The sequence below is a fragment of the Neoarius graeffei genome, chromosome 7 (assembly GCF_027579695.1).
Source record: "Neoarius graeffei isolate fNeoGra1 chromosome 7, fNeoGra1.pri, whole genome shotgun sequence".
In the NCBI taxonomy this organism is placed as follows: Eukaryota; Metazoa; Chordata; class Actinopteri; order Siluriformes; family Ariidae; genus Neoarius; species Neoarius graeffei.
In genome coordinates, this window is record NC_083575.1 from 8336486 (window position 1) to 8355091 (window position 18606).

Below are 18606 nucleotides of genomic sequence, written 5' to 3' on the forward strand. Positions count from 1 at the left end.
AAGTCAATCCTTATGAAATGTGTTTTATTCACAGATATATAGACCCCTTCGCATGTTTGTAAACAAACCGACCGTTGCTAGGATGCGCGCGCAGCCTGGACTCAGAAACAATGGCGCTGCCCATAGACCGGCATTATGAGCTGTCAGATTATGCAAAACAATTGTCGTTACAAGATCAAGAATGCTACATAAATAAGTTAACTCTAACAAGTGGACATCGCCTACCGGATCCGTATTTAATTAAAGAGTGGACGGACGATGTTAGTAAGTTTTCCTCTGATACCTGAAGGCAGTCATACTATTTACAAAAAATGTCAAACTCAAAAAAAAAAAAAACTATTTACAAAAGTAGCCTGTCATCAACATTCTGGTTACAGCGAGACTACAACTTGTTGAACAATGGGACATTCATATTCATTTTGTTTTAATCAAATTATGCCAGTGATGTGATGGCAATGTGGCTTTAGCTACAACAGCAAATACCAACACTAAACAGCAATTTGCAGGAGGTAATGGCATGAAAGGAATGATAGTGTAAAGAGTGCAGCTAAGAGAAATCTGAGCTGCGTAAAAAGCAAGAGGCAGAGACCAGAAATGAAACTGAACGGGGTGGGAGCTAGGTTACAGCAGTCAACGTAAGTTGGTATTTAGAGTGAGGGCACACAATTTTACCTTTCCATCCTTGCTTTAAAATTGTGATTTTCGGCATACGCAAATAATGATGGCACAAAATCTGGACTGCTTGAGTCAAGCGAGACCTCTCCTACAAACAAAATTGCATGCAAAGCTAAGTTAACATGCTAACAAAATTCATTACATTGTGTAACTATTGCCGCTTTTCCACTACCAACGCGGCTGAGTTGGGCTGAGCCGTGCCGTGCTGAATTGGGCTGAGTCGAGCTGAGCGGGGCTGTTGGAGTTGCATTTCGACTACAACCGCGCTGAACTGTGCTGGCTGGAAGTGGGTGGACACATTGGGTGGAGTTAGCGAAAGTGGGTGGACGTCACATGATGTTGTTAGGCGGCGCAAACAGTGACATCAGTGACCTTTTAAGCGGTAGTCTCACAACCCGGAGAGTAAACAATAAACATGGAGGACATGGAGTCGTTAGTGTTGCTGGTCTTGGTGCTGTGGCTTGTTGTCGCCGACAACGCCAACAGATACTGGCAAGAGCGTATAGATGAGGCGAGGCGCATAAGGCTTCATAATTCTCGTAATTCTTCTTCCAGGTCTACGGTGCTTACAGATCCCAGCGTGCTCACGGGGTGTGTGTGGGCGTGTGAGGACACTCCTCCTCACCAATCAGTGCACAGGGGAGTGTCTCCTCACGCCCCTAGCCCCACTCGGCTCGGTTTGGCTCGCTTCAGCCCCACTCCAAAACGGTGCGAGTTTTGGGGGCTAAGCAGGGCTGAAGCGAGCTGAGTCGTGCTGTTCTTAGATAGTCGAAATGAAGTGAGCTGAGTCGTGCTGTTCTTAGATAGTCGGGCTGAAGTGAGCTGAAGCGAGCTGAAGTGAGCTGAAAAAGGGTAGTGGAAAAGGGCCATATGACCCAGCTAATCAGACAAACGTTACCAAAGTATTTTGCTACATCAATTAACGAAGACTAGAAAGAATAAAAAAGAAATATTTAATAAATAGCCTGATCTTACCTGTGATGAAGTGGGCGCTGCAAACCCGCGCATTTTTGATAGTGCTTTCATCCCAGTCTACACTTTTGATGGCTTGTAGCCATAGACGTTGGCAATTTTTTTGGAATGGGTGAGATCCTGCTGGAATTCTGTACATTTTAACCCCATCACTGCTATGATTCTGACACCCGACAACACAACAACTGAGTCTTTTTTGAGTCCAGGCTGCGCGTGCAATTTCCTCTTACATACAGTGGGGCAAAAAAGTATTTAGTCAGCCACCAATTGTGCAAGTTCTCCCACTTAAAAAGATGAGAGAGGCCTGTAATTTTCATCATAGGTACACTTCAACTATGAGAGACAGAATGGGGCGAAAGAATCCAGGAAATCACATTGTAGGATTCTTAATTAATTAATTGGTAAATTCCTTGGTAAAATAAGTATTTGGTCACCTACAAACAAGCAAGATTTTTGGCTCTCACAGACCTGTAACTTCTTCTTTAAGAGGCTCCTCTGTCCTCCACTCGATACCTGTAGTAATGGCACCTGTTTGAACTCATTATCAGTATAAAAGACACCTGTCCACAACCTCAAACAGTCACACTCCAAACTCCACTATGGCCAAGACCAAAGAGCTGTCAAAGGACACCAGAAACAAAATTGTAGACCTGCACCAGGCTGGGAAGACTGAATCTGCAATAGGTAAGCAGCTTGGTGTGAAGAAATCAACTGTGGGAGCAATTATTAGAAAATAGAAGACAAACAAGACCACTGATAATCTCCCTCGATCTGGGGCTCCACGCAAGATCTCACCCTGTGGGGTCAAAATGATCACAAGAACGGTGAGTAAAAATCCCAGAACCACACGGAGGGACCTAGTGAATGACCTGCAGAGAGCTAGGACCAAAGTAACAAAGGCTACCATCAGTAACACACTACTCCGCCAGGGACTCAGATCCTGCAGTGCCAGACGTGTCCCCCTGCTTAAGCCAGTACATGTCCAGGCCCATCTGAAGTTTGCTAGAGAGCATTTGGATGATCCAGAAGAGGATTGGGAGAATGTCATATGGTCAGATGAAACCAAAATAGAACTTTTTGGTAAAAACTCAACTTGTCGTGTTTGGAGGAGAAAGAATGCTGAGTTGCATCCAAAGAACACCATACCTACTGTGAAGCATAGGGGTGGAAACATCATGCTTTGGGGCTGTTTTTCTGCAAAGGGACCAGGATGACTGATCCGTGTAAAGGAAAGAATGAATGGGGCCATGTATCGTGAGATTTTGAGTGAAAACCTCCTTCCATCAGCAAGGGCATTGAAGATGAAATGTGGCTGGGTCTTTCAGCATGACAATGATCCCAAACACACCACCCGGGCAACGAAGGAGTGGCTTCGTAAGAAGCATTTCAAGGTCCTGGAGTGGCCTAGCCAGTCTCCAGATCTCAACCCCATAGAAAATCTTGGGAGTTGAAAGTCCGTGTTGCCCAGCGACAGCCCCAAAACATCACTGCTCTAGAGGAGATCTGCATGGAGGAATGGGCCAAAATACCAGCAACAGTGTGTGAAAACCTTGTGAAGACTTACAGAAAACGTTTGACCTCTGTCATTGCCAACAAAGGGTATATAACAAAGTATTGAGATGAACTTTTGTTATTGACCAAATACTTATTTTCCACCATAATTTGCAAATAAATTCTGTAAAAATCAGACAATGTGATTTTCTGGATTTTTTTTTCTCATTTTGTCTCTCATAGTTGAGGTATACCTATGATGAAAATTACAGGCCTCTCTCATCTTTTTAAGTGGGAGAACTTGCACAATTGGTGACTGACTAAATACTTTTTTGCCCCACTGTATGAATGACGTTTACTGCGAAGGGGTCTATAGTTGGACGGCACTATCACGAATTTTGATTGGTCGAGTTCAAACCCGGAAGCGAATATCAACCAATCAGCGATGACGTATCACAAAAGCTTTGAATGATTCCCGCGGATTTCATCCTTCCGAAAATGCGGAACGGACTGAATTTTCTTCGATCATGGCGGAGTTCAACGTACCAAACAAAAATGCGGAACGAACTGATTTTTTTTCCGATCACTGTGAAATTCGTAGTTTCGAATTAACTGGTCATAGTGGTGCAAAAGTGGCAGAAAATCGTACAAAATACGAAAATTTCGTAGTGGTTGGCATCTCTGCTACAACCATGGATCATGATATTATTCTTGGTTATCCCCGGCTACAACTGCATGATCCCTTGATGTCATGGCAGAATAAGGAAATTCTGCAATGGTCACCTACATGCTTTCAGAGTTGTCTCTCTCATCCCCAGGTCAATCTATCTTCCACGTCTGTGGAGAGTCCACAACCAGTCTCCATGGATAATGTTCCTGACTGTTATAGGGACCTTTTGGAGGTCTTTAGTAAGCGGGCTACCACCACACTGACCATATGACTGTGCAATCAACCTACTGCCAGGTATGTCACCGCCAAGTGGTCGTATATATCCCAAATCCCAAAAGGAACATTCTGCCATGGAGGAGTATATTCAAGAGGCCCTCAAGCAAGGATACATCCGCCCTTCCAAGTCTGCCAGATACATCTGCCAGTTTCTTTTTTGTGGAGAAATGAAATGGTGGACTAAGACCTTGCATCAATTACAGAAGTCTCAATCAGGTTTTCTTTAAATATCTTTATCCTCTTCCCCTTGTTTCGGCAGCCTTGGAGCAACTCAGACCTGCTAGGATCTTCTCTAAACTTGACCAAGGCAGTGCATATAACTTGATCAGAATAAAGAAGGGCGATGAATGGAAGACTGCACTACCGCTGGCCATTTTGAGTACCGGGTAATGCCTTACGGCCTTTCTTCGATTCCCAGTGTGTTCCAGTGCCTAATAAATGATGTGCTACGGGACATGCTAGGTAGATATGCTATTGCCTACATAGATGATATCCTGACATATTCCCCAGATGAAAAAAGCCACCAGGAACACGTCGGACCTATTCTTGGACATCTGCTGGAGAATAATCTCTATGTAAGAGCAGAGAAGTGTGAGTTCTGTCAGAGCCAAATCTCCTTCCTAGGTTAAGTCATCAGTGCAGAAGTTTTAGCATGGACTCATCCAAGGATCTTCTGCATTTCTTGGGCTTTGCAAACTTCTATTGCCGGTTTATTTGGGGTTTCAGCATAATTGCTGCTCCCTTAACAGCGCTGCTAAAGAAGGGACCCAAGTGCCTCCAGTTGAACCCTGAGGCAGAAGAAGCTTTCAGTCATCTCAAGCTAGTGTTCACCTCGGCCTCTGTCCTACAGCATCCCGACCCAACCAAAACTTTTATCTTAGAGGTTGATGTGTCTGACACAGGAGTGGGGGCAATCCTATCTCAATGTTTCGGGGAGAAACATAAGCTGCACCCAGTAGCTTTCTTTTCAAAGAAACTATCTTCTGCAGAAAGGAATTATGACATGGGTAACAGAGAGCTGCTTGCCATTAAACTAGCCCTCGAGGAGTGGCGACATTGGCTAGAGGAAGCCATTCACGCCTTTTGTAATTCTCACAGATCACAAAAACCTTGAATATCTCAAGAAAGCCAAGAGGTTAAATCCACTTCAGGCCAGATAGGCACTCTTTCACCGGATTTAATTTCACAATTTCATTTCGTCCAGGGTCCAAGAACAAAAAGGCAGATGCCCTATCCCGAACCTTCAGTCCATCTCACCAAGATTCTCTTACCCATCCCATCCTCCCACCACAGTGTGTATTTTTTTTTAACAATCAATCACCTGGGATCTGGACAGAGAGATAAGGAGATCACAGCCACAAACCAGTCCCATTTACAACCCCGATTCCAAAAAAGTTGGGACAAAGTATAAATTGTACAAATTGTTTTTATTTACATTTTGTACTTTGTCCCAACTTTTTTGGAATCGGGGTTGTATGTCAGGCTTGTAGTACTCAAATCCAGGACTCGGACTCGAGTCCGGCTCATGCCCTAATTTTAAGGACTCATTACTTGACTTGGACTTGAGCACTGAAGACTCGGACTCATGCATTAACCGCATTTGGACTTGTAAATTGGAGACAAAGACTCAGGTGTTTTTCTTTTTTTTTTTTGTAACATGCCATAATAATTTGGCATAAGATATTGATATCTACATTAATTTTTATACAAATTTTGTGCAAGAGAATGCACATTCACCTGTTCATACGTCATGTTCAGGAACAAACTAATGTTATTTGTGCTAAAATGCCTGGAGAGAATGCCCTTAGGATTGTCAGCTTTGCTTATACAGACTTCTCGTGCAGTGGGAAAAAATACACTGCTATGTGTTCCATATGTAGAAGAACTATTGAGGAGACGATGGGGACAACCTCGAACTTCAATCGTCATTTGGCAAGACTCCACCCAGAGAAGGAAGTGATACGCTATGTTCATTGCTCAAGTATGGACCTGTTCAACCTGACTCCTCGCGTTCACAGCCGATGCTCAACCATGCCCTTGCTGCCATGTTTTGCTTGTTTAAATATGTTGAGAAAAGTCAACAACTTCCATGGGATGTACTTATTTTTTCAAGACTGTACATGCTGAATACCAAGACTAAATTAAAAATAAAAATATTCCTGATGATTCTCACGATACTGAAGAAAATAAAGAGTTTTTCCAAACACCTACGTGGTAATATGCCAAGATAAGAAGAGGTTTTCATCAGGATAACAGGTCTCATGATACTGACAATCGAACATGCGATAACCTCAGAGAGAATCCCTATAAAGAAGAATCAAACAAACAACAGTCAGGAACATGGAAGGTGAAATGTCTGTTAAAAATAGGGAGGGAAATTACTCTGGGTTTACCTTCTGTTGACCACAAGCAGAAAGTCATAAACATGCAGATGTTTGGACAGAGAATCAGAAAAATATGCCTTTTCATGTCCTTTTTGCTAGCAACTGAAAAATAGAAGAAAATAAAGCTTGATATTTTTGGTTCTATTATTCTGAGATGTTTTTTTTTTTCTGAACAATGTTTGGTAAATACCTTTCTTTCTCAGCACGATAAAAACAGGACCACAAAATCCTATTGCAAATAAGAGTGTAACAGAGCACAGCACCAAGACTGCTATATGATGTGCAGAGAAACCTGTAGGAATGAGGCATGAATAAGAAACAGCTGCTGAAGACCTGAACTGTCATTTATTCGACTGAAAGTCAACTCTCAAACCAGTGATTCAACAGGTACATTACCTACACCTTGCAGGAGCACAATGGTATGTCCTGACATGTTCCTTGTATGAACCTCACACATGAATTCTCCTTTATCTTCCACCTTTACATCCCTCAGCTTTAGTGAGAAGTTTCCTTTGGGGATTTCAGAAGAAAAGAACTCAACTCTCCCCTGATAACGCTCATGTGAGGAGTCTGGGAAGATCTCACTGTCTTGATAAAGCAGGACAAGGATATCTTGGTCTCTGTCAATCTTTTTCCAGGTCACTTCTTCTATCTCACTGATGGGGACGTGTGAATCAACAGAGCAGTTCAGTGTGACATCCTGACCACCATCGGCAAAGATGGCTCGGTCTACCCCCATCACCACAAGACTCCCTGAAAGAATGCAGGGAACAAAGATAGATAATAAACTCCCAACACAAAATTCAAAAGTGTATTTGTATGATTTTTTTTCTATTCTGATAGATAGATAGATAGATAGATAGATAGATAGATAGATAGATAGATAGATAGATAGATAGATCAATCGATCCCTTTGGGAGGATTCCCTCAGGGAAATTAAAATTCCGGCAGCATCATTACAGAATAAACAGAGAATAGAAAATAGAGAAAACTTTGAGATAAATTAAGTATTAACAACTCATCTCATTATCTCTAGCCGCTTTATCCTGTTCTACAGGGTCGCAGGCAAGCTGGAGCCTATCCCAGCTGACTACGGGCGAAAGGCGGGGTACACCCTGGACAAGTCGCCAGGTCGTCACAGGGCTGACACATATGGCCCTTTTCCACTACCCTTTTTCAGCTCACTTCAGCTCGCTTCAGCTCACTTCAGCCCGACACGGCTCGCGTTTCGACTACCTCAGAACAGCACGACTCAGCTCACTTCAGCCCTGCTTAGCACCCAAAATTCGCACAGTTTTGGAGTAGGGCTGAAGCGAGCCAAACCGAGCTGAGTGAGGCTGGGGGCATGAGCAGACACTCCCCTGTGCACTGATTGGTGAAGAGGAGTGTCCTCACTTGCCCACACATGCCCTGCGAGCACGCTGGGATCTGTAAACACCGTAAACCCAGAAGAAGAAGAATTACGAATTACGAGAATTTCTGAAGCCTTATGCGCCTCGCCTCATCTATACGCTCTTGCCAGTATCTGTTGGCGTTGTCGGTGACAACAAGCCACAGCACCAAGACCAGCAACACTAACGACTCCATGTCCTCCATATTTATTGTTTACTATCCGGGTCGTGAGACTACCGCTTAAAAGATCACTGATGTCACTGTTTGCGCCGCTTAACGACATCACGTGACGTCCACCCACTTTTGCTAACTCCACCCAATGTGTCCACCCACTTCCAGCCAGCACGGTTCAGTGCGGTTGTAGTCAAAATGCAACTCCAACAGCCCCACTCAGCCGCGTTTGTAGTGGAAAAGCGGCAATAGGCACAGACAACCATTCACGGTCAATTTAGAGTCACCAGTTAACCTAACTTGCATGTCTTTGGACTATGGGGGAAACCGGAAGAAACCCACGCGGAGAACATGCAAACTCAGCACAGAAAGACCCTCGCCGGCCACGGGGCTTGAACCCGGACCTTCTTGCTGTGAGGCGACAGCACTAACCACTACACCACCATGCCGCCCAAGTATTAACATATACAAATATAAAAATAAAATATGAAAAAAGTCCAGCAGGAGAGGTATTGCACATTATATTGCACATTTATATTGCACATTGTCCAGTATTGCTTTTTGTCAGGCTAAGCTACTGCTCCTTTCCATTCTTTGTCCTTCTGTTACCCCTCCCCCCCCAGAGAGGAGTTGTACAGTCTGATGGCATGAGGGTCAAAGGAGTTTTTAAGTCTGTTAGTCCTGCACTTGGGAAGGAGCATTCTGTCACTGAACAGACTCCTCTGGTTGCTGATGACGGTGTGCAGAGGGTGACTAGCATTGTCCATGATGTTCAGTAGTTTGTCCATAGTCCTCTTCTCTGGCACCGTCACCATAGAGTCCAGCTTCACGCTGACCACAAAGCCGGCCCGCCTGATCAGTTTGTCCAGCCTGGATGTGTCCTTCTTGGATGTGCTGCCCCCCCAGCACGCCATGGTGTAAAACAGGACACTGGTGACCACAGACTGATAGAACATCCACAGGAGTTTCCTGCAGATGTTAAAGGACCACAGCCTCCTCAGGAAGTACAGCCTGCTCTGTACCTTCCTGGACAGGTGGTTGGTGTTGCAAGTCCAGTCCAGCTTGCTGTCCAGCCACAGACCGAGGTACTTGTAGGAATCCACAGCCTCCACCTCGACTCCCTCAATCAGAACTGGTCATGACCTTGGTCTGGACCTCCCAAAGTCAATGACCAGCTCCTTGGTCTTCGAGGTGTTGAGCTGCAGATGGTTCCTATTGCACCAAATGGCAAAGTCCCTCACCAGGCTCCTATACTCCTCCTCTCTGTCGTCCCTGATACACCCCACTATGGCTGTGTCATCGGCGAACTTCTGAATGTGACACATTTCCGAGTTGTAATAGAAGTCTGCGGTGTACTGGGTGAAGAGAAGAGGGGCCAGCACCGTGCCCTGGGGTGCTCCAGTGCTGCTAATCACAGTGTCAGACGTGATGTCCTTCAGCCTGATGTACTGTGGCCTGTCGGTGAGGTAGCTGGAGATCCAGGTGACCAGGCAGGGGTCCACTTGCATCCTGTTCAGTTTGTCCTGAAGCATAAGGGGCTGGATGGTATTGAAGGCACTCGAGAAGTCCAAAAAGAGGATTCTCACTGTGCCATTTCCCTTATCCAGATGCAAGTGGGCTCGGTGTAGCAGGTAGAGGATAGCATCTTCCACACCAACACCTGCCCGGTACGCAAACTGCAGACAGTCCTGGGCGTGTTGCACCTGGGGTCTGAGGAGGCTGAGGAAGAGCTGCTCCAACATCTTCATCAGATGTGAAGTGAGTACCACCAGTTGGAAGTCGTTCAGCTCTCTGGGCCAGTTCTTCTTAGGAACTGGAACAATGCATGATGTCTTCCAGAGGGTGAGCACTCTCCCCCAGCTGCAGGCTGAGGTTGAAGATATGTTGGAGTGGTTCACACAGCAGGTCTTAAGTAGTCATGGACACACCTTGTCTGGGCCTGCTGCTTTCCTGGGATGAAGCTTCCTCAGTTGACTTCTGACCTGGTCTGCAGTGATGCATGGAAGAGTCTGTGTTGAGGTAGGGGAGGAGGAGGAGGAGGGGGCTGCTGCAATGGCTGGGGGGAGGTGTATTGAGGGAAGAAGGAGAGATGGATGCAGTGAGGGGGAGGGTGGGGGGATGTGGACTGGTTGAACCGGTTGAAAAAGTCATTCAGCTCGTTCACCCTCTCCACTGTCTCCCCTATGACTCTGGTCTTTGTGTTGTGACCTGTGATGGTTTTCACACCTTCCCAGACCTCCCTCATGCTGTTCTCCTTCAGCTTCTGCTCCACCTTTCTCCTGTAGCTGTCCTTAGCTTCCCTCATGCAGGGTTTCACCTCCTGCTGTGCTGCTTTCATTGCCTCCCTGTCCCTGCTTCTGAAGGCGGCCTTCTTCCTGTGGAGGACAGCTTTGACTTCCTGTGTTACCCATGGCTTGTTATTAGGGTAACACCGTACAGTCTTAGTGGGGGAGACCACGTCTGCACAGAAGTTGAGGTAATCCGTCAGACAGTGTGTCAGCCCCTCCATGTCTTCACAGTATGGGCTAAGCAGCACATCCCAGTCTGTGGTGTCATACCGGTAACAGTTTCTGAGGGCATCTGACATTTCAGGGGACCACCTCCTGATGGAGCTAGTTGTTGCAGGCTGCCTTTGGACCAGAGGGGTGTACTTCAGCTGTAGACGAACCAGGTTATGGTCAGACTTCCCTAGTGGGGGGAGGGGTGTGACTCTGTATGCATCCCTCACACTAGCATACAGCAAGTCAATTGTCCTGTTGTTCCTTGTTGGACAGTCCACAACCTGGTAAAAAGCAGCCAAAGTAGATTCCAAAGTAACGTGATTAAAGTCCCCAGAAATGATCATAAATGCCTCAGGGTGCTGTGTCTGCAGCCTTGCTGTGACAGACTGTCATGGGATCAGGATTGGACAGGAGTATTTTTGTAGGGATAGCATTGGACAGGAGTGAGAATCCACTCCGGTGTCATCCTCCAATACACAGGGCTGACAGGACAGAGATAGTGCAACAGGAATAAGAAGCATGCAGGGAGGGAGTTATGGGAAACAGTGGGGGTGAATACATAGAGGAGCAGTCTCACATAACCACTTCAATCACAAAAGATATTGAGCATGGCAATCAGACATGATAGTAAATACAGGGTCCAAAGCTGTGACTATAATTAATCTTGAAAAAAAGTGTTAATGCTCTAATGCTTTAAAGGAAACATGATACAAATGATGTTTAAAGTGAGAGTGTAGTACTGTAGTGAGTCAGTACAAAGTGTATGTGCAGTGGGGAGTTACTTCCCAGGGTGATGCGTGTAGTGAGAGGCAGCATAGTGGCTTAGAGTCTGACAGCCTGGGAGTAGAAGCTGTCACCCTGTCTGCCAGTCTGGCATCATTGAGAGGATCCTGTAGAACTTGCTTTTGGATGGCAGACTGGCAAATAAATTATGTAAGGATTTTCCACAATTCTGGAGGATGCTGCATGAGTGAAAAATGTCCCGAACAAGGGGAAGTGGCATGTCAATGATGACTTCAGATCTGCACTATCCTCTGTAGGGTCTTGTCATTGGAAATTGACAGACAGTGATGCAGCTGGTCAGGACACTCTTTATGGTGACCCTGTAGAATGTGGTGAGGCTGGTTGGAGGGATGTTCACCTTTTTCAGGCAGTGGAGGAAATTATTGCACTGCCAGGCTCTGTTGGCAAGGGAGCTGGCATTGATTGTCTCGGTGAGGCCTTGCGCAATGTGAATGCCAAGGAACTTGGCACTCATCCCCACTGTGGAACCAGTTATGCATGGGGGAGTGATCAGCGCAGGAATTCCTCAAGTCAAATATCATCTCTTTTGTTTTGCCAACATTCAGAGACAAATTGTGGTTCTTGCATCAGATCATGTTCCACCAACTATTCCACCACCTCTCTGTATGAAGTCTTATCACTATCACTGATGAGGCCAACCACTGTGGTACTGTCAGTGAACTTAACGATGTGGCTTGAACTGGATCTGGCAGTTCAGTCGTGGGTTAACAGTGTGAACAGCAGTGGGCTGAGCACACAGGCCTGGGGGGCACCAGTGCTCAGGGTAATGATGTTGGTGGTCTTGCTGCTGATCCAAACTGACTGGCATCACCCAGTGAGAAAGTTACACAGTTACCGAGCAAGGTGCTGAAAGCTAGCAGGTCCAGTACTGCTGTTGGAAAATGAGGCAGTCCATGAACTGCAGTGTGGCGGGAAATCTGGTCCTGATGTGACTTATGACCAGTTGCTTGAAACACTTCATGATAATCGCTGATGTTTGTATAGCTAGTAGAAGCAATATGGACATGCAATCAACTTGTTGGACTCAATAAACATAAATGCTATGAATGATTACTTACTGATATTTTTAATTTCCATTTGGACCTCACTGGAATCTTGGGTTGTATTTATTTGACATCTGTAACCTCCAGCATCTTCTTCAACCACATTTTTGAGCAAGATGGAGAAGTTCCCTTTTGTGAGCTCATCTGGAAAAAAATCAACTCTGCCTCTGAACAGCTGACTCTGGAGATCTGGTCTGCTTTTTCCTTGCTGGAAATGGTTTATGATAGAATACGAGCCCATCTTTCTCCATTCCACCTGCAGACCTTCCAGAGGGAGTGGGTTTACAATAAAGCAGGGCAGGAGAACTGAGCCTCCCAGTTGGGCCACAACTGGACCTGAGGGGCCATGGACATGAAGGCCTGGATAATACGAAACAATACATGAATCCATGAATGTACAGAATCATAAAGAAATTGTTTAGAATTTCTTTTGGTGTGTTGCAACACAGTGTGACAACCTCTTTAAGTCTGAGGAAAGATTGATTGATTGATTGATTGATTGCTTTATTCCGAACAGTAAAGAAGATATAAAAACAAACAAAAAAACAAAAAATAAAAATAAAAAATGCAATCATCAAAACATCGTCATAAACAGAATAGCGTAGCCACAAGGCAATAACATAATAATGTTTGGAAAGGATTAGGAAGAAGTAAATAACTTATCAAATCCTAACCCTCTATACCACCATTAATCAAATGTCACTTTCCACCATAATAAACTATATATACAAAAGAAAGCAAAATAAAAAAAAAACAAACATACCAACATACCAAGACATACCAACATGGTATAATATCGAACAAATCAAATCATATATATACAAATACTTATGCTATGCATATATACACACATACAATACATATATACAGTACATACATATACCATACACATACCTATAACTATACACATCCATACGTACACAGACGCCCATATCATCTCATCTCATTATCTCTAGCCGCTTTATCCTGTTCTACAGGGTCGCAGGCAAGCTAATTATGCATATTATGCTTATATATTATATACAATTATGCACCATACACACACACACACACACACACACACACTCACACAAATACTCACTTTTTATATAATATATCCGAATGTATCCATACCCACATATTATCAATAGCATGTTATTGTAATTCCTCCTCCCTATACCTCATAAAGATCTGTTCCTTATACCTTTTTTTGAACTGGTTTATAGTTGTACAGTTCATGAGCTCCACATTCAAACTGTTCCATAGCTTTACTCCACAAATAGAGATACTGAACATTTTTAACGTTGTCCTAGCACTGTGAATTTTAAATTTCCCCCTAAAATTATAGCCCCCCTCTCTATCTGAGAACATTATTTGGATATTCCCTGCTACTTTATAATTCCTTACTTTGTACATTACTAAGGCAGTTTTATATTCTATAATATCCCTGAATTTTAAACATTTTGAATTTAAGAATAGTGAATTAGTATGATCTCGGTAACCAGCACTATGAATTATTCTGATAGCTCTTTTTTGAAGTATAGTTATTGCATGAAGTGAACATTTATACATATTTCCCCACACCACTGAGCAGTAATTTAAGTACGGTAAAACCAGGGAACAGTAAAGAATGCGGAGTCCAGGAATTATAGTCCAGGACATGCTTAGCTTTACTCAACACAGATATGCTTCTTGATAGTTTCATTAGTATGTATTTTATATGTGATTTCCAATTAATTCTATCATCTATTATTACCCCAAGAAATTTATTATTAGAAACTCTTTCAATATCAACACCATCTACCTGTACATTTATTGCCCTATTTATTTTATAATTATTCAATAACATGATTTTTGTTTTAGACAGATTTAATGATAATTTATTTCGATCAAACCAACTTTTTAACCTGCACAATTCTGAAGAGATTATGTTTTCTAACTCATGTAAATTTGTTCCAGAACAAAACATATTTGTGTCATCTGCAAATAATACCATCTTAAATATCTTTGATACATTGCACATATCATTTATATGAAGAATAAACAGTTTAGGACCCAATACTGACCCCTGAGGGACACAGATTGTCGATGGAAAGGGTTTCATGACACCATGAAATGTAAATGCAACTTTCAGTCATTGTTTTTCACTATGTAATGTGCGAAAAGCAAAGACCCCATTGCAATTTGGTATGGTGTGGCACAGTTTCATCATTAAATTGTGTGTCATGTATTTACAAAACAATGCAATACAATGAAATTATGATTTTGCTTTTCATGGGGCACATTCTCTTCACATCACACAGTGAAAAACAATGACTGATATACACTGCATGTCCTCATGGTACAGCTTCCAAAAATTCAAAATTATAGTTGATAATTAAAAAGCCCTCACCTTCATGTACAACAGCAAAAACGAAGAACACGAAAAATATTGACAGAGACATCGACCTCATAGTCATTTACTTTCAATTCAAGTGAAAGAGTTTGAAGATGCTTGGATTTTTCGAATGGCTTTCTGCAATAAGGAACTTGTAGAAACCAGTACAGCAAGTTTGAACTGGATCAGTTGTGGGTTAACAGCATGAACAGCAGTAGGCTGAGCACACAGGCCTGGGGACTGTGTGCTCCCAGGTTACTATATATATATATATATATATATATATATATATATATATATATATATATATATATATATAGTCATTTCTGTCATAAATATTCTGTTAAATTAAGCAACATTGCATTTTGTATACATTTGTAACTTCGGACCAAAGTTGTTTGTTAGGTTCGAGAGAATTCCATCACGATCATAATAGCAAAAAAGAATTTTGGCATACAATCCAGGAACCAGCGGCAAATTTTCCAAAGTTGCCCATGCAGTTTTATTTTGGGCCTTGAATGAACCCACTGAAAACTGGTTTTAAGAAAAACACAGGAGACTGAATTGTGATTTCAAAAAGTGTAGGCACCACTCTAACCAAATCAGAATGAAGAATGGTATGTAAAAGGATGTAAAATGCTTTTACACTAGATAGTGTCACTGCTCAACACTGTCTTGCATTGCTTCAAGGGGAATATTTATGTTACTGTAGAACTGCACTCATTAACATTCAGTGTCAGTCTATTTCAATTAAGTCGCTGATTTCTTTGCTTAGTTCCACTCAGTTTAACATTCACCAAAGTTGCAGATCTATAGCAAATCTAGGGACTGACCACCTCAGATCAGTCAATAATTTGGACTGAGGGAAGCTCCATCTCTGGAACAACCTCCAACCCTGTTCCCAAAAAAGTTGGGATGCTGTGTAACCTGCAAATAAAAACAGAATGCAATGACTTGCAAATCATGGAAACCCAATAGTTCATTGAAAATAGTCCAAAGACAACATATCAAACGTTGAAACTGAGGATTTTTTTAAATTGTTTTTTTGACAAAGATATGCTAATTTCGAAGTTAATGCCAGCAACATGTTTCAAAAATGTTGGGAGAGGGACAAGAAAAGACTGGAAAAGCTATGTTATGCGATTATAAAACAAACAAACAAACAAACAAACAAACAAACAAACACTCACTGCAGTCCACATCACATCTGATGAGTGGGGACCCGGGTTGTAATGTCATTGGCATTGCCTCTCAGCTCGCTGTGCCAGATAAGCTTCAATCAGAACCTTGCCATGTCTTGTCTTGGAGCGCCATGTATCATGGTCACCTGTTAGATGGTGCCAGTTGTTGTCAAAACCACACATCTTCAAGCCTTCCTTTGTGCAGTCCTTCCATCTTTTCTTAGGATGGCCCCATGATCTTTTCCCGTGGGCTAGTTCCCCAAACAGCAGTTTATTGGGAATACATTAATCGTCCATTCTGCAAATGTGACCTAACCATCGGAGATGATTGGTTCTTATAATTGTCTCAATGGTGGTACAATTGGCTCTCCTGAGGACCTCAGTATTTGTTATATGATGCCACCACTTGATGTTGAGTAGACGGCGTAGAGAGTGTTGGTGGAACATTTCCAGCATATGCAGGTGTTGTGCTAGTGTAGGCCAGGTTTCACTTCCATATAGCAAGGTAGTAAGGACAATTGCTTTGTAGACAGTCAATTTGGTGTTGATTGATAGGCCTTTCCTGTCCCAGCATTTAGTTCTTCGGGAGCTGAATGTGAAAGCAGCTCTTCCGACTCTCTTCTTTATCTCTGGCTCCAGGTCACCATCATCTGTCATATCACCACCAAGATATGTGAATTTGTGCACTTTATTTAACTCGAAGTCATCAATAATGATTGCTGGTGGATTAGAGCACTGTATGTTGCATGACTTCTGTTTTGGGCTTGCTGATAGTTAGCCCCCAATCCTTACACATATCATTGAGTGCTGTAGCCGTATTTTCCAGTGAAGCATGTGTTCTTGTTCCAAGGGCTGCATCATCTGCATATAGAAAATCACTCAATCTTGATGTTTTAGCCAACTTTGATTTTAGGTGGCAAAGGTTGTAAAGGTTACCATCCAGTTTATGATGCATGTCAATTCCAAAGTCAGGCATAGACTGGTGAGCTTTTCGCAGCACATAGGCAAAGAACAAGATAAACAGAGCAGGAGCTAAGATGCATCCTTGCCTCAGGCCTGTTGACACTTCAAAAGATTCTGTTAGCTCCCCACCAACTGATACACGTGCTTGCATCCATTCATGAAAGCTCTTTATGATGTTGACAAGCTTAGGAGTTATGCCCATCTTGAGAAGAAGGTTTCACATAAGCAACCTGTTTACTGTGTCAAAAGCTTTGACTAGATCAACAAATACGATGTGCAGCTGTTGGTGTTGCTCATGGCACTTCTCTATCAATTGACGTAGGGCAAACATCATGTCGATTGTTAACCGACCACCTCGAAAACTGCATTGGGCTTCTGGGTAGTGCTTCTCAATGCTTGGCCAGATCCAATTTAAAATCACGCTTGCATACAGTTTGCCTGTGATGGTTATAGAGGTTATAGAGGGTTATACCTCTATAGTTGCCACAGGTGAACATGCAGTTCTTTTTAAATAGTGTTACAATATGGCCATCTTTGAAGTCTTGAGGCACCCTTTCTTCATCCCAGATGGTTAGTCTGAGTTTGTGAAGCTCTGTAAGGAGGGGTTGACCACCAGCTTTGAGAATCTCTGTTGGAATACAATCGGGGCCTGGGTCTTTGTCATTGGCCAGTTGTTTCATGGCTTTTTGCACCTCTGCAATTGTTGACTGGATTTCTAGCTCAACTTGGACCTCTTCCTGTGGGATGCCATCCAGGACTGAGAGGTTAACATCATTAGGCTGGTTCAGCAAAGTTGAAAACTGCTCTTTCCAGCAGGCAAGTATATCCTCTGTTTCTGTAAGCCGATTCCCTTCACTGTCATTTATTGGACTAAGACCTGGGGAGCAATATTGAGATACCAATTTTACTGCCTGGAAAAAACTTCTGGAGTCATGTCTTTCTGCATGCTGTTCTATCTCATGGTCACAGTTGAGCCACCATTGATTTTGCAAGCGGCGTAACTCCCTCTGGCAGTTACTTCTTGCTGTTCTATACCACTGACGATTCTCTGGGGTCTCATGTCTAAGAACCTCCTGGAAGACTTGGCGTTTCTGATCTAAAAGTTTGTTGATGGTGATGTTGTTTTCATCAAACTCGTCATGATGCTGCCTTTTTTGTAGCGGAGCTCCATACTTAAGAAAATATGTAACCCATTGAGTTGATTTTTCATGGACACACAGGGATCCCAGCCGTGTATGTCTGTTTGTCCATGCCCCTCGCAATTCTGATTGGCTGTTTGATTTTGGCAGCAACTAGAAGCGCGAGCGCGCCTACATAACTTATTTTTGTCTCCAGATAATTTCATATTTATCGGGTTTTTCCACTGAGAACAACTCAAACAGCGCAACAAAATAATAATAATTTTTACAAACTTTAATACAAACTTTAAAAAGATGTCAGAACAAGTTAACCAAGGAGAGAAAAATTAAGTCAAAACTGGGTGGAGAAAGAGAGTTTTGACAGAGGAAGAAAAGGAAAGAAGACGGGAAAGAGCTAGAGAAAGGCGAATAAATCTTTCACAAGAAAAGTGACACGGTGAAAGAGAAAGAAAATGTGTAAAAAATGAATTAATAGAAATGATGAGTTGTCGGAATTTAATTCTAAATAGTGATGTTGATTTTGAAATCACTGCAAAATCCTTCGGGATCTGACAAGTTGACCTGAATCCAGTCAGTGTTTTCATGAAT

At 43.0% G+C, this 18606-nt stretch overlaps 1 protein-coding gene across 2 annotated transcripts in view; it reads right to left on the reverse strand.

The window, feature by feature from the left end:
• The window catches only part of LOC132889092 (uncharacterized), a 47196-nt gene extending 32328 nt beyond the window's left edge, over positions 1-14868 (reverse strand). Inside the window, exons 1-6 of one of the 2 annotated variants that reach the window (XM_060925256.1) lie at positions 14751-14868; positions 12395-12739; positions 6865-7221; positions 6659-6760; positions 6478-6570; positions 6296-6388 (exon numbers count right to left, since the gene is read on the reverse strand). In XM_060925256.1, the coding sequence (XP_060781239.1) occupies positions 6296-6388; positions 6478-6570; positions 6659-6760; positions 6865-7221; positions 12395-12739; positions 14751-14817 (1057 nt within the window). In that variant the 5' untranslated portion in view covers positions 14818-14868. The remainder of the gene's footprint in view (positions 1-6295; positions 6389-6477; positions 6571-6658; positions 6761-6864; positions 7222-12394; positions 12740-14750) is intronic. The other variant, XM_060925257.1, reaches the window with a different exon arrangement.
• Between the last annotated feature and the right edge of the window lie 3738 nt (positions 14869-18606).